Here is a 25895-nt window from a genome sequence, read left to right as displayed (position 1 = left end):
TCCAGCCAGAACCTCATAGACTTTAAACAGAACTTCCTCCCCAAATAGTGACGTAGTTGCTGCAGGACTGAAAACTTAACTACAAAATGACAAAAGTGCTCTGTAGCCTCGCTCACAGGTGCATACTCCCATATACAAAATTTATTTTGCTTCAATTTCTTGAATATATAACTTTTATATCAGGGCACAGTTTGAAAGAGGACCTAATGTGTGGTTATCCAAATAATCCATATATGTAAAAAAAACCCAAAGAAACAAAATAAAACAATTTAATAACGGTACTTATGCTCTGCTTACATTGCACACACTGAAAGTCCATGTTTTTAGATTTACATACTCTGGATGATGTTTTTGAAAAGTTCCATTTTGGGTGAGCATGGTACGCCCTTGATCACAGGGCCAATACAGAGAGACAGCCAACCATTCACAATGCTGGTGCTGAATCATGAGTTAACCTAACATGCATGTCTTTGGACTGTGGGAGGAAGCCAGAGTTCCTGGAGAGAAGAGCATGTGAAGGCCTTCCATACACGTTAATGATCTGAACCTAAAAGATTCTAATTTGGATTCATCACTCCATAAAATTTGCTTCCAATGGATTTCTGTCTAGTGCTAATTTAATTTGTCATACCTCAACCTTAACACTATGTTTTCTTTCCTTGAGAATAGTTTCTTAATAGCCACCATGGATCAACTGAAGGGCCAGATGCATCTGTCAGACCCAGTTCCATATCTTTGTTGGATGTTTTCCTACAGATGTGGATAAAAGTTTACATACACTCACCATGGTCATGAATATGATAGTAATTTTGTTCTTTTACCAGGGTGGAATGATTGTACAGAATACATCTTTACAGCAAGAATTGGGTGCACAAGTAGATTTTCTCTAATCCACACAGGATCTAAATTATATATGTGTATATATATATATATATATATATATATATATATATATATATATATATATATATATATATATATGTGTGTGTATATATATATATATATATATATATATATATATATATATGTGTGTGTATATATATATATATATATATATATATATATATATATGTGTGTATATATATATATATGTATATATATATATATATATATATATATATATATATATATATATATATATATTTCAATTCACTAAAATCTTTTAATAAGTGGTGCTGAAGGTTCTACAATGTCTTTTAACTTGACAAGGCCTGTTAAGTTCCTGTTGGTGATCATGATTGAATACATCGTGTCGTTTGTCTTTGCCAGCATTAAAATGATTTGTTTGACAGTAAAACTCAATGAAAATCCAAGAAGGAGAATTGTATGTTTGCACAAGATTCCAAATTCAATGATTGTACACAGGTACAAGTTATTTGGATGTATCACCACTTTGGCAAGGTTTAGAAGAAGACCCACACTGTCACCGTCAGATGACGGGAAATTGATTTGGATATTCAGAAACAACCCAAGAACCAACAAGGCTCAAACCTGCCATGAAATGGAAACTGCTGGAACACCAGTGTCATTGTCCACAGTGAAGTGAGCTGGACCGAAGGGTGCCAACAAGAAAGAAGTCCCTGCTCCAAAATTGGCATCTTCAAGCTCAGGTACAAATTACAGCTGCCCACATGGACGAGCCAAATGATTTCTCAAGATGGTCAAATGAGACAAAGATTGAGCTTTTTGGCCACAATGACAACAGCTGTGTTTGGAGGAGTAAAGTATGTTTGAAACTTAAGTACACTGTACCAGCTGTCAAGCTGCAAGTGGTACTAGTACCTTGCACAAAGTGGATGGAATAATGAAGAAGGAGGGCTTCCTCCAAATTCTTTCCCTTCATCTCAAATCAACAGCTAGATGGTTGAAATTTGGACACAAGTGGATGTTCCAACATCAAAACTGGTTTTGGAATAGATAAAACAGGCTAACATTAAGCTTCTGGAATGGCCTTCCCAACGTCAACACTTTAAAAACTTTGTGGAGTATGTTTAGAAGCTAGTGCATTGCCAGGAAACCAACCAATGTAAAAGAACATTTGACATTTTTCCAAAAGGAAAGGTCAAATACCAAACCTGAATTATGCCAGATGCTTGCTGATAGCTACCAAAAGTTTATGGTCAAGTTGCAACTTGCTAAGGGACATTTAACCAAGTATAGGTGGAGGTGGTGGGGTGGGGTGGGGTGCATGAATATATTTGAGCCAGAATATATAAAATTTTGACCTTGTGTAGGTTAGAGATCACAAGAATACCAAAACAGTCTTGCATCAGTCACCTTATAATTTTAATTTGTATTTGGTTGAAAATTAAAAGGAAGACATACAATTCGGTATAACCCTAAAGACACTGTTGGTTGTACACGTGCATGTGTGGGAGTATTTGGGGGCTAATTTGGCCAAAGAACAGATAAAGCATGAGTCACTATTTAAGACTTCTGGTAAAATCTCTATTATAAATTTGCAGCTTACCTTAAAAACAGAGATTAATATGGTGGCAGCCATTTCCTTCATTGCTAATCTGAAACAAATTTAAGTCCTAACTTTATTCACTCACATGTTATTTGTACTTCAATGTACACATACATCTTTGTCATCATTCTATATAATGCCAATGCCTGCGTCTTTTTCTTTCATGTTGACCTTCATTTCACCTTATACAGTGGTCATTACTTTCAGTGAACCAGTGCGGAAGCGCAAGATCTTTTTTTTAAGGGCATGTGAGGCTTTTATCTTGACAAAAGCTTTAGGCTGCAGAGGTGCTCCAGCTGGAGTAAGAGGTGATGGGAAGGAAAGTCTTGGGGGTAATTGTTGCGGCCATACCAGACCACCACTTTCATCTGAGTCACTGGACAAAGAGCTGGAATCTGGAGAGTCAGCTTCACTCATGCTTGACTCAGACTCAACCTGACCTGGGTGTGCATAGTCATTAACTGGCTGACACAGTTGCACTTGGTCCCTTTCCAACTGATATTCCATATAGTGATGATGGTGGAAGTGGTGGTGGTGGCTGTGATTGTGGTGTGGGTAAGCATATGATGCATGTGTAGGACGAGACTTGCGTGTGCGCCTAAGGCAATAGTTTTGGTTTGATGTTGAAAAGCTTTGCATAGGTATTTGTATAGGTGGCTGATCAGTTTCATCTTGGCTGAGCTCCAAGGTGGACAGCCATCTCCTGTAGCTACCACTTCCCTGTTGCTGCTTTTTGCTCCTGGGTTGACTACTACGGCTTACCCTCCCAGTGTTTCCACTTCCTGCACCATCCCTCTCTACTGTATTAAACTTGCGCTCTGGAAACCTTTGCAAGCTGTTCTCTGACTGAGACCTACATGCCTTCTTCCCTGGCTTTCTGCTGGCACCACTTCTGTCTTCATTTGATCTGCATTTCTTTGGGCCTCCTCTGTATTTTGGGGGTTGGCTATGAAAAGGCATGGGTTGCTGCTCCTGATGATAGACTCTTTCTGGAGAGTATGCACATTGGCTGGATTTGGACACCCCAGGGCCCTTGTGGTGGTTGTTGTGGTGATGTGCATAAGCTTGGTTGGAGGTTCGACAAGGCTGAGCTGGAATATACTCTGCACTGACCAGATGATCTTCAGGAGAAGATGGCTGAGTAGACTTTGCTGCTGGAGGGGAGTGGTAGTCGGGGACATGTCGGGGTAAGTCAGTCTCAGTAGTGCTAGAGTCTGGTTGGACATCTCTACAAGATGGACAGTCAAGTGACATTATGGAGGCTTGTTTGGGTTTGGTATAAGGCCCCTTTTGCTGGAGATGATGATGATATGGGGGTGGTGGATCTTCAGCAGACCCTATCCTAAGGTATTGCTCCTGATCTAGGTTATGGACAGCCTGTGAAGCAGTTCTTTCTGACCACTGGGAGGGTGCAATGATCTCTTGAACTGACACCTGCTTTGGTGAATGTTGCTCATCCTTCTGGCACAAGCTACTCTGCTTTACCACATTAACAACTCGGGCATCATGTGCCAGGCTGGTACGAGGCTTCGAGGGTCGTGTGGGTAGAGCGCGTCGTTGAATCAGTCCAAATATGTAAGTTTCAACTTTCTGGGGTTGTTGATAATCATAAAGACCGTGGTCAGCATCCCTCAGGGTCCCTAAAGCACCAGTAACCATGGCATGTCTGGTTAGGGCTGACATATATGTTTCTTTCATCTCTATCTCACCACTCCCCTCAGGGGCTGAGCTGGAACGTGGGATCACAGGGTAGCAATTAATTCCAGGAGATCCATTTTGCATGGCTATAAAGACCTTTCCTAACAAAAAAGAGCAGAGACAATGCACATGATCAAAACCTTATTGCTGATATTAGGTCAGTAAAATATTCTCGTGTCAATTCTCATTTTGATGAACATTTACTAAAAATCTTGACCATTGGAGATAAAAAAGGAAAAAACTTTGCCTCAATGTGACTCTCGTCATTGTAAGCTTCACATTATGGTGCAGATGCACAAACAGGACAGTACTTTTAACTTAATAAGAATAACACAATTATCTATTCACTTTATTAGCAAAATAAGGTGCAGAGACAATCTGTTAACCAGAACATTCCATGAGTTTAAACTGCAAGGATTTTGAGAAACTTCTTTGAGACTTAGAATTGTTTGATCAATGTGGTACGTCCCAACTATTAAACAGAACATATAAACACCATTGTTGTTTCTGCATTTCACAGCCAGGTGCCAAGAAGGGTTAGCTGTAGCATTTGTATCTGTGTATCATATCATATATATGGGCTCAACAGATGCGCCCATACACATGTTTTGATTCCTGGCTGCTGCGTGCCAAAATATCCTTGGGCAAGACACTGAACCCCAAGTTGCTCTCCGACACAAGCGTTGGAGTGTGAATGTTACACAGTAAAAGCACTTAGCTTAGTTACACATGGAAGTGCCTGTATGAATGGATGAATGTAAGCGTGTTGTATAAGCGCTTTGAGTGCTCAGACAGAGGAGAAAAGCACTATATAAGAACTAGTCCATTTACCATTTAACTACGCACAATTGCAGTTTCCACAACAACCATCAACATAACAGAGAAGAACATGTAAGTGCAAGACTTGCACATCACATCATTAAAAATAACATAAATTTGAAAGGAAATTGATATATCAAATGATAATATATTACTTAGGATACAATATTAATTTTATTTTACTTTATGAGAGTATTTGGCCCTCAGAGTATCTGCAGAGAAAAATTTCGGCCCTTGGACAGAAGTAGTTGATGATCCCTGATCTAAAATCTATATACCTATAATCTATGAGCTTTCAGTACCTTCTAGATGTGCAAGCTAATTATACAGGATCAAATACACCCCCATACATTTTTCACCAGAACTTCTTCTATATGGTTTACGTCATGTATATAAATTGTCTATTTTGTCTATTTTTATATATTTTAATATTTATTATTATTGAGCCAGAGCAGAAGAAGTGCAGAGTATGAATTTCATTATTAGGTGTAACTGACTGTTTATTGTGCACATGACAATAAAACACTCTTGAATCTCTTGAATCACGTATCAGGCTTTTGAATTGAGTGCTGATAACAAGCCACATAGTATTCCTCCTGTTCTGTCCAAAGCATTCAGCAGCTATGTTCCAAAAAGAATTTAAAATTTCATTTTGTTTGACAATAGAACGGCGCTCCACTTTGGCTCAGTTCATTGTAAATAAGCTCTGGCCCAGAGAAGACAGCTATATTTCTGGATAATGTTCATATTTTTTTTCTTTGCATGATAGAACTTTAACCTGCACTTGTGGATGGCAGAGCGAAATCTGTTCACAAACAATGATTTCTGGACTTGTTCTTAAGCTCTTGCAATGATTTCCATGGTAGAATCATTCCTGTTTTTAATACATTGGGCCCAAAGATCGCATCCAACATTGATCCAACACTGATTTTTGTCCTTGATTTTTCTCCAGATTCTCAGATCTGTTGATGATATTATGTACTGTTGATGATCAGTCTTGTGCCCTGTCCTTTAGCAACTCTCTATAGACATAACGAGTTGAGGTCAGGAGTATCTGTAATTAACTGATTGATTGATTGTAATGCGGGGATTCTGGCTGGGTTGTAGGGGATCAAATACTTATTTTATTCAATGATATGCAAATCAATTTATAACTTTCATGTAATCTGTTTTTTGTATGGAGTTTTGATTGATATTCTGTCTCTCTCCATTAGAGACTGTTCATTTCTTTGTAAGTGAGCAAACTTACAAATTCAGCAGGGGATCAAGTAACTATTTCCCCCATTGTGTAATCATTATATGGTCGTCTATTTTACTGTGTAAAATACCTGTGTATTATTCAAGTATGTATTGTGCTTAATCAGATGCAAATTATAAGCATAGTATTTATTTATCAAGCTTTTTTGGGTCCACTAGCTTAACTTCTAGCAGCATTATCAATAGTTTGTGGCTCTCCAGCTGCCTCACTAGCACAGTGCTCAGTGTGACAAATGTTTAGTAACTCCTCAGGTTCCTCTAGTGATAATAACAAGTGTAATGAATGTAGTCTTTTCATGTTTATGGAGGCTAGGCTTAGTGAAATGGAGGCACTACTCCACATGGCTGAAAAAAAAACAGTAGTTGCAACAGCTAACCTTGCCCCAGTGCCAGTGCGCCCCTACTTATACATCGGCTGAGTCCAAAATAAGGGGCTGCATCCTTTGAAGGTCGCATTTATAGGCCAATTAAGTCACAGCGAGGCGACAAAGACTGTCCAAATTTGAAGGCTCCTCCAAGTGTGGCCCACATGGGTCCTTCTCTTCCCTGGATTTGAAGGATGGATCTGGGTCCTTCATGGCCTACCATATCCCATGATTCATTACACAGCAAAACACAAACGCAGCAATGGCGGAGGTGAGCGGCCAAAAAGTTTGAAATATGACTGTTTCTGTGACACAAGATAAACTTTCAAGATGTTTTTAGATGAGAATGTAAACCTCAAACATCTGCTTGGTTTATCAAGATATCGCTTAATTGCAAAAGTCAGGGCTTTCAAATTATACCGGCGGCAGGCGCATTTTCCGTCTACTCCACCACTCTGCGCCGTCTACTTTTTCATTTTCCTAAAAAAAAAAGTTGCGCCGTCCGCCGTCTCCATTTCCAGCGCCATGTGGACGTACATGGCAATATTTACGTTCTTTCAATCTGAGCCATTTGATTGGTTCACGACTGCCATGTGACTATTCATGGCTTCTCGTGCGTGTAATAGAAATAAGAGAAAACAGCAGCTGTCACAAGTGGCCGCCAGGCATGGGGACCAGATGACTGAGCTTAAGAAAAGTTTCAAGCCCACGTCCGAGGCTGAAAGTAAGTAATCTAGGTATACATGATCAATGTAAACAGAATTCTAATGATCAGATGAGAGAAAGGTCGCTGGCCTCGTGGAATGCGATCGTCTGGATGATTTGATGATGAATTTCATAGCTGACCGTGCTGTTCGTTCAGTTTGATGATAAAATAATATGCATTAGCAGAGCTTCTGTACTTTTGAAGATTAACTTTTAAAATTATTTAAAATCAGAGGTGGGAAGTAACGAAGTACAAGTACTTTGTTACTGTACTTAAGTACATTTTTCAGGTATCTGTTTTTCACTTAAGTATTTATTTTTCTGAGTACTTTTTACTTTTACTCCCTACATTTTTACACATGTATCTGTACTTTCTACTTCTTACATTTTCAAACAGACTCGTTACTTTTTAACACGTCAGAGAAAAGTTTGCATTTCCGTCACACATCAAACGATCTGAGCCTAAACGGAGGAATAATAACAGATAAGAGACAATCGTACTGTGTGTCCTCCATCATCAGGGCTTATCGGGTACAAAGGGATTAAATACACAAACCCATATAATTAATGTCTCATTTATAGCGCCATAATCAGGGGTCGCAGCGGGCCGGACCGAGTCCGTAAGTTGTGCTGCGGGATATAAACAGCTTAGCTAGCGCTACTGAAGAGGAGCGAGCATAAAGGGAGTAACGTGTGGCAGGTAAATGCAGTGTTTTTAAATGCTCAACAAATATCAGCAAACACACAAAGTGTGTGCAGTTTGTCACACAGTGTGTCTGCTAGCTAAAAGCAGAGCTGCTGTATTTCAGGGAGAGCAAAGAGAGAGAAGTTCACTCAGAGATGGAGAAAGAGGACAGGAGAGGAAGGAGAGAGGTTAGAGTTAAAGGTAAGGACTGCAAAACAAACTGAAGGATGCTGACTTTGTGTTATTCAAAGATTGTATGAAAATACTGCAGTTCAGTGTGTAATAAAGAGGTTAGTTTGTTGTACTGTATTTACAGTAAAGCTCTGTGTTGGTGCACAGAGGCTGTGTTCATGGTCAGAGTTACAGGTTACATCAGTGCAGCAGAGATGAGTCTGAATCAAAGCTGCTGATGCTGAGATTCATTCACTGAATCCAACATTTCTACAGCCTGTATGCTGTCAGTGTAGGGGATGGAGATCAGCTCAGAGAGCTGTGAAATACTGGGTTACATCTTTGTGAGTTCACTTCATCCACACAGAGCAGTAAACCTCAGAGCAGCAGCAGCAGGTCAGCTGATCACAGCCTGCACACCAACATCATTTACTGCAGCTACAATACAAAGCTGTGATTCTTCTGTACTGAAGTACAGAATGTCAGTACTTTTGCCACCTCTGTTTAAAATTAAACCATAACATTGCTGAGATGCATTGCATATAAGTAATGGTTTGTGAACACATCGGCCATGGCATTTCTTCCTTTCATAGTAGAAGTTGTTTATTTATAGTGACTTTGATATATTTATGGGAGTACTGAATGAAAGTCTTTAAAAAGTAGTAAAATTTAGGGGATAGTACTCATAAAAGCAAAACAGATGGGAAAAGACGCCCATGGAGGACAGCAAAGGTTTCCGTCATAAGGTGCCTGCTACTTTGGTGTGCCCCCCCTGCTACTCCAAAACAATTTGAAAGCCCTGAAAAGTACTCCCATGTTTTCGGAGATGTCCCCACTGCACTAACAGGAGCTCGACTCACCAGCTGTCAGCTGACTGGGTCGTCGAGTTTCACTATACCTGGAGAGAACGCCCGGCTCTTGGCACATCCTTTTCAAACCCCCGCTGGCTTTCACCGCTGAGTGGAAGTTAAACACAGATATAACTCACTCAGATGATCTCTAACAGCTGATGTTTGGTTTATTTCATTGTTTAATTTGTTCCTGAGCAAATCAGTTTGTCTGAGGTTAAAGTTAAGCTTCATAACTGGATAATTTTAACTTTAAAGTCTCACTAGAGAGCTGTTAATATATTTGGAAATTAATCCTTCCCTCATCTGTATTATTTGATGTAGAAATGTGATATAATTGTTTTAACAGCCTATTTTGAATTAAACTTGGCATTAAATAAACCACAAAAACGTAGAAGTTCGAGCTCTATTCCAAAGCTGTGCTTCACCATGGTTGAAGGACCCGACCTACGTAGACCAGGTCCCTGAATTTGGACACAGCTATTGTTGTGAAGAAGTATTTGTCCCCTTCCTGATTTCTTTCTTTCTTTTTTTGCATGTTTGTCACATTTATATGCTTCAAATCAACAACAAATTTTAATATTAGACAATGATAAACCGAGTAAATACAAAATGCATTTTTTAAATGATGATTTTATTCATCAAGGGGAAAAAACAATCCAAACCTACCCAGGCCCTATGTGAAAAAATAATTGCCCCTAAATCTAATAACTGGTTGCCATCCTAGGCAGCAGGAAGTATAAATAGCGTTTCCGAAAACTGGTAATAAATCCTTCAATCTTTACAATTCAGATGCTTTGCCATGACCTTAAACAGGGTGTTGATGCTCAAAAACCCTTTACTGTAGCAGAATTAAAACAATTCTGCAGAGAAGAGTGGGTCAGAAGTCCTCCACTGTGATGTAAAGACCACCCAGGCCTTATCCCCACTCTATTATAGGGATCCTCAACTCCAGGCCTCGAGGGCCCCTGTCCTGCACCTTTTAGATGTGTCTCTGCTTCAACACACCTGAGTCACATATAGAAGTCATTAGCAGGACTCTGGAGAATTTGACTGCATACTCAGGAGGTAATTCGGCCATTTGATTCAGGTGTGTTGGATCAGGGACACATCTAAAACTTGCAGGACACCGGACCATGAGGCCTGGATTTGAGGATCCCTGCTATATTACCACATTTTGACTGATGAGGTGCCAGTGCTGGTGCTGGTTCCAATGAACCAGTGAACCGCTTAAGACTGACAGTTCAAAGTCTTGAAAAGTCTTACACACAGACACATACTGCCCCCCCCCCACACACACACACACACACACACACACACACACACATACGTACACCCAACCACATAATGACACAAAAAGATAAATGCACAAAGACACCCATCCACATCAACCCACCCCGCGGCACTGCAGTTTAACCCTTGTTGGGCATTTACCTAGCAGGTCTGTCCAAGCAGTGGGATAGCAAGGCCGGCTGAGTCACTGTAGGAATGAAGCGTAGTCAGAAAACAAACCCTTGGTACACACCAGCCCATTCATGTTACAAATCAATTTTCACCTCTCTGCTACACACTCACTGGGTTGGGTAAAAAAAGACACAATTGTTAATGATAGATCAGATTAGATTAAACTTTATTGAATTCCTTTAGGAAGATTCCATCAGGGAAATTAAAGATCCAGTAGCTCCTGTTACAGGTAACACAAACATGGCAGAAGACACAAATAAACAACCAATGAATAAATAAATAAATAATAAAAGACAACAAGGCAGAAAGGTAGATATAAAATGTCTAGAAGATAACCTTGTTATTGCACGTTTTCCACTATTTCTTGGTGTTGTAATATGGTCAGGCTCAGGCTGCTGGTCAGTGATCAGCTCCTTGGTCTATGAGGTGCTGAGCTGCAGGTGGTTCCTGTGGCACCAGACAGCAAAGTCCCTGACCACGCTCCTCTACTCCTCCTGTGTCATCAGCAAACTTCTGGATGTGACACAGCTCAGAGTTGTAGCAGAAGTCTGCTGTGTACAGGGTGAAGAGAAGAGGGGCCAGCACCGTCCCCTGGGGTGCTCCTGTGTTGTACAGTGTCAGACACAGTGTCCTTCAGCCTGACATACTGTGTCCTGTCGGTGAGGTAGCTGCAGATCCAAGTGACCAGGCAGGGGTCCACTCTCATCCTGTTCAGTTTGTCCTGAAGCTTGAGCAGCTGGATGGTGTTGAATACACTTGAGAAATCCAAGAAGAAGATCCTCACTGTGCTACTTACCTTATCCAGATGAGAGTGTGTTCAGTGTAGCGGGTGGAGGATGGCATCCTCCACACCAGGGGTCGGCAACATGCGGCTCCGGAGCCGCATGCGGCTATTATATCCTTATGCTGCGGCTCTGTGTGACTTGGTCCAAGTCCACCCAGCCCCCCCCCACCCCCCCCAAAAAAAACAGTTTGACCTCACATTAAATATTTTGTTTTTCTTGCCATCATTACTGAACAGTATGGAGTTGATTAAAGCATAATTAACCATTGGCATAATTTTGGCTTCATATATGTGAATATCCGACTCCAGACGAGTCTGTGTCTCACCCGTCACAAACCTCATGCCACTGCCAGTTTGATAGAGGGGGCTGTCATTAGCTTTACCAATCGTAGTGCCAGAAGCCTCCCCTCAGTAGCGAGGGGCTCCATCAAAATGTTTTTTATGCTTTATCCTCTGATTAGTGACTAAAAATAGACCTGCAGTAGAAACGTATTTAGGATAATGCTTGTGAATAAAAAGAATTACAGCATTAAACTCATGTAGCCCCCAGTTTTTCAACAAAAACAGCAACAGCAGCTGTTTCACAGTCTGTCTGCAGCGCAAAGAGGCGGAGCCGTTACTGAGACGGTGAGGTCAGGTGGAGCAACCGGGAAACAGCTGGAGGTCCTTCATCAACCACCTGATCAGCAACATGAAGAAAGGAGAACTTTGTAGCTGCTCCATCTACCTTGTTTCCCACAGAGAAATCTGCAGTACGGAAGTTAAAATATGCAGATGAATTGTCAACACGAAAAATAATTTTTTTATCTGATTAATTAATAGAACTATTGGTAGAATACTTGATTGCTAAAATAATTGATAGTTGCAGCCCTATTTGTATTCAGAAAGCCATAGTCAAACATTTGTTTTCAGCACCAGTGGAGCTGTGGAAGGCCTTCAAGAAAAAACTACAGGTGGCTGATATTCGAATGCAGGAAATGCTTTTAGCAGCTGATCGATAAAACATCTGGATTATGTTTTTGTGTGTTTGTGGTTTTTTTGTGTGTATGTGTGTGTGTGTGTATGCTTTTTATGTGATTTCTGCAAACCCATTAGTGGACGGAAACAGCACTCTGATATAAGTGTAACTTTTCTGGATTATATGCAAAAATGATCACTCTATCAATCTAATAAGGCCTGATTTAGAGTTCTGCAGCAGTCCTACATACACAAAGACTGTGATTACTGCTTAGGCTTCAGATGTGCTTTCTGGTTACATATGTAGGCCCTGTTACTTAATTAACAAGCAGGAGCAGCATTTAGCTGAAAGAAATTTCTGGCTAGAACCCTGTATAAGTATCCCATTGAAATGCATTTTATTTTTGTTAGTTTGGTTTTTGTTGTAGTTCTAAATTGGAACATTAGTGTGACCTTGAAATATTAAAATAAAATTATTTTATTATTATTTTTTTTATTTTTCATCTCTCAATATATGCGTCACTTGCGGCTACCGGCTTCTGGTAGCATTTGCGGCTCTCAGTGCTTTCTTTTCTGTGGAAACCAGGTCGAAATGGGTCTTTGAGTGTTAAAGGTTGCCGACCCCTGCTCCACACCAACACCTGCTCAGTATGCAAACTGCAGATGGTCTTAGGCATGTTGCACCTGGGGTCTGAGGAGGCTGAGGAAGAGCTGCTCCAACATCTTCATTAGATGTGAGATGAGGTCCACTGGTTGGAAGCCATTCAGCTTGCTAGGCTGGTCCTTCTTCGGGACTGGAATGATGCAGGATGTCTTCCAGAGGGTGGGCACTCTCCCCACTTGCAGACTGAGGTTGAAGAACCTACAGAACAGAGGTTGAGAACCTGGAGAGCTGGAGCCGAGAAAACAACTTGATCCTCAAGTACCTCTGGGTCAACATTGGCCACGACATGATCTGGACCATCAACATTACAGCGACGGTCAAGAAAGCTTCACTTCCTGAGGTGCTTGAAGAAAGCGCGACTCCCACAACAGCTGCTGGTGAGCTTCTACAGGTCAGCCATCGAGTCCGTCCTCACATACTGTATCTCAGTGTGGTACTCTGGCTGCACTGCAGACAACAGGAAAGCTCTCCAGTGCATCATCAAGACTGCTGAGAGGATCACCGGCACCCAGCTCCCCAGATTAGAGGACATATACAGGACCCGCTGCACCAGGCGGGTCACAGCCATAATCAGGGACAACACACACCCTGGACGCTGCCTCTTCACCAGGGGTGAAAGTAAAGGCCGTCACACACCAGTTGTGTAAATTCTGTGCGAATGTTTCGTGCGTTAAAAATATTTTTCGGATGCAACCGTTCACACCAACCGTGTCATTTTACAGGACGAATTTGCGGCATTTATTTTTTTCGGATCAAGTTCGATTTTTCTGACTTTTGGAAGCGAACAAACAGGTCTGACCAATCAGAGCGCTGCATTTAGCAACATGTGAGGTCATAGCTCAAAACGCACACCGATGTACTGAATATATAGTGATGTGAGAACAATAAAATCAAACTGTTTTACCTCAGACACACAGCTACACGCTGCTCTGAAATTATTCTCTGCCTCGTCACATGTGATCCCAACTCTGCCAATAACAGCTCAAACTGCCCACTGATATCCTGAAATATGCCCGAAAGTGGCCTCGATGCAGCTTCAACTCCAGGATCAAACTAAATAAATAAAATTAAACTCTCCCTGCTGCCGCTTTCTCATGAGTTGGATGAACCCTCTTGTTTAGAAACATCACAACCTCATTACATCATCATCAGCGTTTTATGAGGACGATTTCATTCGGCCAATCATGTAACTGTCCGTACCAAAACCACCTGAAAAAGCTACGTGACGGTTCTTATTGGCTCTGGAAAACCCATTTCTGCTGGCTGTCTAGCTGGAGTTCAGAAAATGAGGTGGGCATCATAGATCAGTGGCAAACTTTCTTGGCAAAACTACTGACTTTAGTGAGTAGTTTCTGAAAGACCTTTGTTCAGATTCTGGATGACACAATAAAGCTATACTATGTGATACAGAATTTTTAAGAATCCAAAAATTCAGCATGCATCTTCATACTCCACGACCTTTGCAACACAAATTTCTGTGAGGGAGAAGCGTAGTTGATGAGTTTACCTGAAATGAGTTGGCTGGAATCCAGATCAGTGGAATCTGTTGATTTGACCTCACTATTCACCTTCAGCTCTGCCACCTGCTGTTCTAAAGACACCCTTAAACCCCAGGGAGTGCACTGCAGACTGCTCTGAAACACACAGAGACACAGACTTAGAAGGCAGTACTCTCAGAAAAGCGTAGTAAAGAAAAATACACTTCCCGACACAACCCCAAAGGAGACTTGTGTGATCAATAATAAAATAAATACATGTGAATTCTTGTAAGGTTCAACTGCTTTATTCTGCTGGGAACACACAATGTTGGTGTTATTGTAGAAGTATTTTTTTCATTCTTTATCTCATCAATAATCATAAATAAAGTTACAGGAGTGTCATAACTCCACTCCCTAACTGCACAGTTATGTGAACATATGTCATTAATTTCCCAGTATGAGAGTGGTAGAGACAGAGAGAGAGAGCAAAGACCTTCACATTCACTATGACCACAAGCACTCATCATCAAGAACGTGTATTCCCCCCACAGAGACATGCAATGGGAAATACTGAAATCAGTCCTAAAAGTTCACTGCATGAAGTCAGTAAAGCTGCCACGAATGAAAGAAAACCAACTTATTTCAACAGGGACGGATAAACAGTTGGTCAGCTAATCAAAGAGCTCACATGTTTGAGCGAACCAGCGAATCTGGAACCAGCCTAGAACAAAAAAATCCATCAAATGTTGCCCTTCAGGTTATTAAATACATTAATACACAGCAATACCTTAAGAGAAAAGAACGTGCGAATCGCAGAATCAGGAGTTAAAGCCACAGCCTAATTTTGTGTCTTGGCTCCTTACAATAATGTTTTCAAAACATTATGAGGATAAATTATCATTATTGAAATACTGTTCTGTGGTCATGAGTTATAATATTAGAATTCATACCCACCAGCAAACTTTGTACCTACATACTTCAAGCATGGTGTATTCAGCTGTGGATGTTGATATTTTGTATTACTGTAGTTGTGGTTTAAATGTGTGTGTTTTTTTTTCTCTGCTACCTGTCAGCATACGCAGTTTTTGTACCTATAAATGCATAAATAAATACTGCAGTATTCGGCTGTATTACGGTACGTGTCTGTTGTTGCATTTGGTTGATTCAGATGAATCACAGAGGGGTCACTCCATATGAACTCAACCAAAGAGCCAAAGTCCTTCCCGGGTCACCGACTCAGATTTGAGTGAAAATTATTATGAAAGTACATCTATGTGCATAATGAACACATGCAAAATTATAGGCCTCAGCTCCAACGGCTTTCTGAGATATGGCCCTCCAAACTTTGGGTGGCGTGCCCTATATTTGACCTCGTGAATCATGATTTTCAATTTTCTAATATTTCAACAGGCAATATCTCCCACATGAATAATATGCTTAGCCTGAAAATTGGTGTCCTGGGTAATTTTGGCCCAGACTTTCAGACTCTGGATGGCATCACCAGTAACACTGTGAGAAACCTGGGAGTCATGTCTGCCATTTTCTAGGGTTCCAGCTATGCTCAACCTGGATCAAGGTGATACTGCACTACCTCACCAATGCTCCATCTGCCCATCACCCCGCTCATATATTCCTTGAAGGCTTCCACCACCTCGTATTGAGAACAGGCGGTTACGTCTTAGTCTCCACCACAAACCGCTTTACACCGATCGTCTCTCAAGACCGACATCGCTGCTGAGTAAATCTGAAGGATCATATTTGATCGAATTTATATCAATTGCACAGACATATTTTTACACACACTGCTGTAAGTGTGGTGTTTGGTGTTTTTGTTTATTAGTTTATTGTTAATCCATTGTGTCATGTTTCCTTGGTGGTAAGGGTAAGGTTAGGGTTGTGCGAAATTCACAATTACCGGCTTGTATGAATAACTAGTTATATGGATTAAATTAAACAAATCCTCTATAGGCCTGACTAGTTTGAACTCATAACTTATATTTGTCAGACTTTCACTCTAATCCCAGCATCTGTCAGCTTCAGGGCAAACGCTACTCGGTGGCACAAATAATGCTAACCACAGTGGAGTCTGATTTATGATGTTACTGGCCTCTGGAAGGAGGCTCCGGAGTCTTAGATGCAGAACAGCAAGATTCACAAACAGCTTTTTTCCATATGCCATAAGACTGCTGAACACTAGATAAAATGCTGCTTATTCCTCTTAACTACCTCATACATCTTACTTTGTGAAATATAGTGTTGCTGTGACCTTGCTGCTACTGTATATATTGTTTATATATTTTATTGCCAAATTTTTGCACTATATTTTACACACAACATTGACACTTTAAATTTTAGTATTTTAGACGATGTCGAGCCATAGCAATGAAATCTCGTTCTTATGCGCACTGTACTGTGTAAATTTGAATGACAATAAAGTGTGTCTGGGTCTGTTTTGGTTTGAATTGTTTATTTTTCTATATTTCTGACGTGCATGACTTTTTTCAGCTACCGCCCTCCATGGACCACAGAGGGACTGGGAGAAGAAGGAGGGAATATGATTTGCCAGACCATTTAGTCTGATTTGTACTTTGATTCTCAGCATTTTGAATTGTGTGCATGAAAAAGAGATGTGTCCATGTTGGTGTAATCATGGTGTATAAGACTGCTTCTGTGGCACCTAGCTTGTAGCAGAAGGTGCACAGCTGGGACTTACAGTAAAGTAACCAGTTTGTGTTGGAGACCTCACACAAATGACTGGTCAGATCAGTATACCCCAACCCCGCTATTCCAGTCTGACCAGCAGAGACTTGCTGCTGTGTTTGAGCAGCACTGTGCAGTGTAAAGATAAAACACATTAACATAAGTGAATGTTTGCATTTGGCTTCATGACAGAGAGCTGAAAAAGCCTGGGCCGATAATAATAATAATAATAATAATAATAATAATAATAATAATAATAATAATAATAATAATAATAATAATAATAATGTGCTGAATAACTGCACAAACTGTAACCACAAAGTCCACACTTTCTGAATTTTAGTATGTGGAGCTGTTGATGGTTGAATGCTGTGCTCAAGGGCAGCTTAACTGCAGCTGCTAAAGAGAGAAAGAGTTCACTAATCGTTTTTACCTGAGGTTGTTGTTCTTGAAAATGTAATCTTTCCTCAACATGACTCTGATATGATTAACATGGCTGATATTACACAATGCAGAGTGCATTCACACAAAACACACGACACATTATGAGCTCACGTTGCCTCGTGGTCTCTCATTAGTCTCCTGACATGCTGGAGGCCACCATGAAGATTGCTCTGTTTCCCCAGCTGCTGTCAGCTGTCACATGGCTGTCAACAGCTCCTGCTGAGTAACAAACACACACTCTCTCCTCATGAATACACACCTCATACACAACTGTTTTCCTGCACTGCAGACACAAGGCCTTTTTGTCCCTTTTTTCTATTAATGGTACACACAATTAAAACAAATACACAAGCCCAGCTGAGGCAAGAGCTGAATGATTAATTTGACCATTAACATACATTAACCATTATAAGTCCCAACAGGTCTCAAGTACCACATTATGTGTCATATGAAACCCTCGACGATTTGAAAATGATTTGTCCCTATGTGGTTTAACATGTCTGAGTTTCCTCAGACTGCTTCATGGAAAATAAAGTGCATCCTTTAGTCCCAAGCATCACTGGCCTTGGAAATGAAGTGGTTAGGGATCATAAGCCATGGTTGTGAATTGGAAGCTGGCCTTGGAAAATACAGAGAAGTCTCAAATGGAGAACCCAGTCCGATCCTGTTCCAGACTGATGTAAAAAAAAATCGGACAGATTTAATCGGGGGGGGGGGGGGGGGGGGGGGGGGGGGGGGGGGGGGGGGGGGGGGGGGGTGGGGGTGGGGGGGGGGGGGGGGGGGGGGGGGTGTTTTCATTTATGTCCATAAAATCTGTAGCAATTTAAATCTTACAAATCTTACATTAAAACTAAACAAAGCCCTCGAGTTTTCAGAGGAATTATTTCAATTATCTATCAGTCCGGGTTTAAGATGAAACAGATCTACATAAAAGGGAAAGGGAAAAAAAAAAAACATGACTCACATAACTCACAAACACACAGCTTAAAGCAGATAACCCGAAAGCTGGAGAGGGAATGGCGTCTCACTAAATTAGAAGATGCTCATTTAGCCTGGAAAAGAGTTTGTTGCTCTATAAAAAAGCCCTCCGTAAAGCTAGGACATCTTACTATTCATCATTAATTGAAGAAAATAAGAACAACCCCAGGTTTGTTTTCAGCACTGTAGCCAGGCTGACAAAGAGTCAGAGCTCTGTAGAGCCGAGTATTCCTTTCACTTTAACTAGTAGTGACTTCATGGATTTCTTTACAAATAAAATTTTAGACATTAGAGAAAAAATTATTCGTCTTCAAGGTGGCTGTAATTAAACCTCTACTTAAAAAGCCATCACTGACCCAGCTGTCTTAGCTAATTATAGGCCAATCTCCAACCTTCCGTGTCTCTCAAAGACTCTTGAAAGAGTAGTTGTAAAACAGCTAACTGATCATCTGCAGAGGAACGGTTTATTTGAAGAGTTTCAGTCAGGTTTCAGAATTCATCACAGTACAGAAACAGCATTAGTGAAGGTTACCAATGATCTTCTTACAGCCTCTGACAGTGGACTCATCTCTGTGCTTGTCCTGTTGGACCTCAGTGCAGCTTTGATACTGTTGACCATAACATTTTATTACAGAGATTAGAGCTTGCTATAGGTATTAAAGGTACTGCACTGCAGTGGTTTGAGTCATATTTATCTCATAGACTCCAATTTGTCCATGTAAATGGGGAGTCTTCTTCACACACTAGGTTAATTATGGAGTTCCCACAGGGTTCTGTGCTAGGACCAATTTTATTTACATTATACATGCTTCCCTTAGGCAGTATTATTAGAAAGCACTGCATCAATTTTCATTGTTATGCAGATGATACTCAGCTTTACCTATCAATGAAGCCAGATGAACACACATCAATTAGTTAAACTGCAGGAATGTCTTAAAGACGTTAAGGCCTGGATGACCTCTAATTTCCTGCTTCTAATTCAGATCAAACTGAAATTCTTGTTCTCGGCCCCACAAATCTTAGAAACATGGTGTCTAACCAGATACTTACTCTGGATGGCATTACTTTGGCCTCCAGTAACACTGTGAGAAATCTAGGAGTCATTTTTGACCAGGATATGTCCTTCATGCACATATTAACAAATATGCAGGACCGCTTTTTTGCATTTGTGCAATATTTCTAAAATTAGAAACATCCTTCTCAGAGTGATGCTGAAAAGCTAATTCATGCATTTATTACTTCTAGGCTGGACTATTGTAATTCATTATTATCAGGCTGTCCTAAAAGCTCCCTGAAAAGCCTTCAGCTGATCCAAAATGCTGCAGCTAGAGTACTGACAGGGACTAGAAAGAGAGAGCAGATTTCTCCCATATTGGCTTCTCTTCATTGGCTCCCTGTTAAATCTAGAATAGAATTTAAAATCCTTCTCCTCACCTACAAGGTCTTGAATAATCAGGCCCCATCTTATCTCAAGACCTCATAGTACCATATCACCCCAACAGAGCACTCGCTCTCAGACTGCTGGCTTACTTGTGGTTCCTAGGATACTTCAGAGTAGAATGGGAGGCAGAGCCTTCAGCTTTCAGGCCCCTCTTCTGTGGAACCAGCTCCCAGCTTGGATTCAGGAGACAGACACCCTCTCTATTTTTAAGATTAGGCTTAAAACTTTCCTTTATGATCAAGCTTATAGTTAGGGCTGGATCAGGTGACCCTGAACCCTCCCTTAGTTATGCTGCTATAGGCCTAGGCTGCTGGGGGGTTCCCATAATGCACTGAGTGTTTCTTTTCATTCACCTCCTTTTACTCTGTTTATACCCCACTCTGCATTTAATCATTAGTTATTATTAATCTCTGTCTCTCTACCCTCAGCCCCAACCGGTCTCACCAGATGACCCCCCCCCCCCCTCCCTGAGCCTGGTTCTGCTCAGTTTTTCCTGAGTGCTGCTCATAGGGCAGTTTTGACTGTTGGGTTTTCTCTGTAGTATTGTCTTTACCTTAAAATATAAAGCACCTTGAGGTTAGTGTTTGCTGTGATTTGGCGCTATTTAAATAAAATTGAATTGAATCATTCACATATGAGAATCATATGTGAATGATTCAATTCATGTGAATGTGAATCATGTGGCCAGTCTTACACTGTTCACAGTCATAGTCAGCAGAGGGAGGTCAGTTCATTCAGTTTATGTGCTGCATCTTTTTCCATGTCTCACTGCTGTTTTACAGGCTCATATCCTGCAGGCTCTTTGGATTTATCCTGGAAATTGTAGCTGTTTGGCTTTCAGATGTTAACACATTTCAATAAGAGCTTAAAGTTTGCACAGAATCAAAATGGCTCTTTAAAATGTGAACCAAACAGTGTCTTCCACCTAAAAAACACAAGCTGTTGACATAGTTTCAGTTTCCTCTGAGCTTGCAGTATTCAGCAGTACAGCAGAATCAAACTGACTACAAAAACACAAGCTAGACTAAACCAAAGCAAAGTCCTGCAGGTTTGAAGTGTACCTTAAATTCCAAAATTGCAGATGATCACCCAGTGCTACATTATAGATTATGTTGCAATGTTGATAATCACATCATTAAAAGCTAATTGCTTGGTATTTGACTAAGAATCCACACTAAGGCCTGTATTCCCAAGGATCTGCTAAGGATATCAAGCATCTGGAATACCAAACACAGAACAGCTGCTTATCTGCTGATTTTTGGAATTCGTTTTAATGAGACAAAGATGGTTTGGTGTAGTTTTCAATTTAGTTTAGTTCAGTCCTGTTTTATTCACACCAGTCGCCTCAAGGTGATCTATATTGTAAGATGAGGACCCTACAATAACAATCTTTATGAAAAATAATGACCTCTGCCTTTATGCATGTATTTATCCACTTCTTGTCATAATTTATTGAAACTCAAAAGACAGATGTGTGGATAACCCGGTGTTTTCAACATGAAATGGATACTTAAATTAAGCACCCCCCAATTTTACCCAAAATGGTAATGTATGCCTTAGAGGCCTTCCTGCCTGTATATTTGCAGTTTTTGGCATGCATGGTTACCATAAGAAGGTCAAAGTGTTCCATTAAGACAGTCCAAAGCAGGAAACCATTTTTAAGCAGTTAAAAATCACCTCGTGGAATAAACAGAAAGAAACAGACCTGTGGAGGAAATCACACCTGAAAAGAAAAAACCTCTCCGATGTTTTCCTGTTGGGGATCTGTGGTCTTCATATGGAACCTTTGGAGCTGACTATCATATCGACTATCTAACTTTAATATCAACGATTAGTGCTATTAATAAACAATTCATTAATGTTAACGTGCGACAAACATAACTTACAGTGTGGGGTTTGAGACCATAGCTCTCCCTCCCGTTTGACGCGTCCATACCGCAGAGTTCGGAGCACAGAGCTCCCCAAGGCGGGCGCCCGGTAGACGGAGGGTCCGCGATGCCAAGAGCGCTCAGCACCCTGCTTTCCTGTCTCTGTTTGAGAAGCTCTAGCTCACATAAGCCTGCCAGGCTGGCCTGCAGTCGCTCTTTATTCCGACTGCGCTCCGCTTTCGTGGGTTGTGAGAACGCTCCAAAAGAGCCTTGAAGCTCCTGAAAAGACATGCTAAAATCCAACAAATGAACGCTACAAGTTGGACCGTCTCTTCTTATTCTTTGGATCCTGCTCTGGAACGGTCTCCGCTGTAGGTCTGCGCTGATGAACTCACTGCGTCCGCACTCGGTCCCATTCCCCTCCTCTCGCCTGCGCGCTGCCTGCAGTCTTGCTGGGACAGCTGTTGGCGGAGCCTGTGAAGGAATGCAGCTTTTTGGCTGGGAATCCCACACAACCAGCACTACCGCAGTCTCACAACGCTCACACCAATGCTGAATTCCAAATACAAAACTGAACTGAAAAAATACCAGTTCCAAGATAACGGTTACACAGTGCCGACATTCCAGTGAGATTCCAAAGTGTTTGCTGAGTGTGTGGTTCCTGCGCCAGCTCTGCAGTCTCCACTGAAACATTTGGAGGTAGGACTCCTGTATGGTGTGTGGAAGGCGTCTTACATACACTTTAGCAGTTATTTAAACATGCACGACCCACGCACGCACATGTACAACACGCAAACGCCTCAAAGAGCTCAGAAGCTTCTTTCTGTGGGAGGACAGTGGTGCAGCTTTGTGTGCGCCGTTTCCTGTAGTACAGTCGGTGTTCTGTCTGCGATGGTTTGTAGAGTTCCAGTGGAGATGTATACATGGATTTGTGGTCTTTTGCAAAGTACAGTCAATGTGTGGATATGCATACACAGCATTATTCAGAGGAATGTCTCTTGACCACTAAATATGCTTTTCACTATGAGCCACGTGCATTTATACACTTTATTGTGTGTATTCTAAACACTTTTGCTACACTGAGGCAGCGGTCAGGAGCAGTTAGTCGACATGCGGCTGCAGCTGCAATCGACCCTCTCTGCCTCAGGAAGCCCAAAAGAAGAAATCAGCCCTGCTATTTATAAGCGCTGTACACAGTACTACTGCATATAGTACACATATAGTTGACTTACTTAAGTAACGATTAAAACTGCGAACATTAAAACGGATTCATGTTTTTACTAAACTTTGGATTTTAAAGTTAACTACGCCCCCCAGTGGTTAAACGTGTGACTAAGTCAAACTAGTAACAAACTGCACAGTATTATGAGACATACAAATGGAAAATAATAATGTACAATGCTGACACACAAAATTGTAGCCTATAAATGGTAAATGGACTAGTTCTTATATAGCGCTTTTCTACTCAGTCAGAGCACTCAAAGCGCTTATACAACATGTTTACATTCACCCATGCACTCCCATTCATACAAGCACTTCCATGTTTACTAAGCTAAGTGCTTTTAATTAGCTAACATTCACACACATTCATACTCCGACGGGACGGTCGGAGAGCAACTTGGGGTTAAGTATCTTGCCCAAGGATACATTGGCATGTAGCCTGGAGTAGCCAGGAATCGAACCGCTGACCTTCCAATCAGTAGGTGACCCGCTCTACCTACTGAGCTACAGCCACCCACATGCATGCATCTATTTTACTGTATAGATTTATTAAGAATTTAGCTTTAACTAAAAAATAGTCACACACACTTTCATTCGCATTGGAATTGTATTAATTTTGACTGTCAGGCTTGACTCCTTATAATCTATACTAAAACTACACAACTATATGTATTATCCTATTTTATAATAAAAAGTTATTAAAAATTATTTCTCTCCTTCCTGTTTTCTCCTTAAATATTTCAGAACATCAAATTTTAATACTAGACAAAGTTAACCTGCACAAATACAAGATGCAGTTATTACATCAAGATCTTATCTATTTATTGAAGGGTGCAAAAGCTTTCCACAGTGACCCCCAACACACACACACACACACACACACACACACACACACACACACACACACACACCACACACACACACAATCTTACAAAGTCATGCCTCATGCTACAATCTAAAGAAACTCAAGCTCATAGCATTTGTGTTGAACCTCATCAATATCTATACAGCTGTTTCTTCTTGTGGATGTTGGAACATTGAGCTACTTGTTGTTTCAGTGTTAGTTAGATGTTGGGTGTAAGAGACGTGTAAGTAAGAGAAAAGACAGCACAAATAAACGGTGGCCTACTGCTGCATCTGTAACAAAGCACAAAAACAGAACAAACAGCTCCTGACAGAGACAACAGAAACTTTGTGTGTGTTTGTGCAAATGTGTCTTTGTATTGTGTGCTTTTCATTAAACGTACTTGAGAGTGAGAAGCCCCAACAGCTCCCCCCAGAGGCTCGAAAAAGGACAGAGACAACTTAAATGCATGCCCACCCCAGCAGGAGGAAGAGATAGGCCCAGATGGAGTACCCACAGCCAAGAGGCAAGAGCCCCAGAGCATCAGAGGTAAAAGGCAACCAAACCCGTGAGAGGCCGGCACAAGCTGAGAACAAGGCCCCGAGTGTCGAAAAATCACCCAGCAGCCAGCTCCCTCCACAGGTCAAGTGCCAAAACAGAGGCGTGTTTGTCAGTGGTACAGTGTTAAAAGAATATTGCACACATAGCAGTGTGCAATATTCTTTGTAATTTGTGTTACAGGATCACTGTTTATTGGATGGCTTTGGGGAAGAAACTCTCCAACAGTCTGTTTTGGTGTGGTTTAATTGACCTACCTGTAGGTGTGAAGTGCCCTTTATGAAGTTCTATACTCCAGAGAGGTCCTCAGGTGAGGGAAGAGGACAGCCAATGATCTGGTGTGCTCATTTTCTGACCCTCTGTAGGGCTTTGGGGTCAACTGCTGAGCAGCCCCCACACCACATGTAAGGCAAAAAGTCAAGATACTCCCTGTTGCAGAGCACTACAGAGTAATCAGGAACTTTGCACACAGGTTGTTCTTTTTAGGAATTACAGGAAGTGCAGACACTGCTTTTTTCCACTTAATAACCTGTCCTGTTTGGCAGCTTTTGCAATCAGAATCATGATCTGAATGCACAGTTGTGCCAAACACGTTTGCTTTTCCAAGATGAGCTCTATAAACTCTCTATGGGCTCCTCTTGTTAGTGTTTTTCCTTTTCTTTTCTCTTTATTCGTTTTCATTATTATTCATGTGCGTATGTGTGCAACACAGCAATACCAGAGCTGACAGGCAGGAAGAGAAAAGAAGAAGAGAGACCGAGTGGGGAAAAAGAAGGGGGTGGGGGTGGGAGAAAAGGCAAGAATAAAAGGACAGAGTGCATGCAGAAAAACACAGAAATCAAACAGCACCTGAGAAAGAAAGAAAGAAAGAAAGAAAGAAAGAAAGAAAGAAAGAAAGAAAGAAAGAAAGAAAGAAAGAAAGAGCGTGTGTGTGTGAGTGTGTGTGTGTGTGTGTGTGTGTGTGTGTGTGGTGTGTGTGTGTGTGTGTGTGTGTGTGTGTGTGTGTGTGTGAGTGTGTGTGTGTGTGTGTGTTGGGGGTCAGTTTGGAAAGCTTTTGACCCTCAATACATCTGGAATCAGGACCCATTGTCCTGCGAGTGCTGAGCAGGGTTATTATCATTAACGAAAACGGACAAAATAACAAAAACTGAAACTGAACAAAACATTTTTGACTGAAACAAATAAAAACCGTAATTAAAAGGAAAAAAGATAACTAACTGAAACTATATTATGAGTTTAAAAAACTAACTAAAACGAACTGAAGTCAAAGTCAAAGTGAACTTTATTGTCATTCAGACGATACAGCTGAATGAGATTATGTTTCCCAAGCTCCAATGTGCAGAATGTAACAAGACAAAAAAAATGGCAAAAAGTAGCATATAAAAAGACAAAATATACGTTAAGTAAAAAAAAAAAGACATGTTAAGTAAGTAGACAAATATATACACACTAGTTGAAAATATTGCACATAATTAG

The 25895-nt window shown here is 41.0% G+C and overlaps 1 protein-coding gene across 1 annotated transcript; it reads right to left on the bottom strand.

Annotated features, from left to right (window-relative positions):
- Positions 1–1165: 1165 nt before the first annotated feature.
- Positions 1166–22483, bottom strand: LOC115792337 (dapper homolog 3-like). The gene is made up of 3 exons (XM_030746822.1): positions 21815–22483; positions 14395–14521; positions 1166–4269 (listed from the first exon to the last, which is right to left on the bottom strand). Exons 1-3 carry the CDS (start codon positions 22085–22087, stop codon positions 2654–2656), a joined length of 2016 nt encoding a protein of 671 aa, XP_030602682.1. The 5' UTR covers positions 22088–22483; the 3' UTR covers positions 1166–2653.
- Positions 22484–25895: the final 3412 nt, after the last annotated feature.

The sequence above is a fragment of the Archocentrus centrarchus genome, chromosome 14 (genome assembly GCF_007364275.1).
Source record: "Archocentrus centrarchus isolate MPI-CPG fArcCen1 chromosome 14, fArcCen1, whole genome shotgun sequence".
NCBI classification, from domain to species: Eukaryota; Metazoa; Chordata; class Actinopteri; order Cichliformes; family Cichlidae; genus Archocentrus; species Archocentrus centrarchus.
The sequence above is the reverse complement of the archived record's forward strand: the minus strand, read 5'-3'. Positions and strand labels throughout refer to the sequence as shown.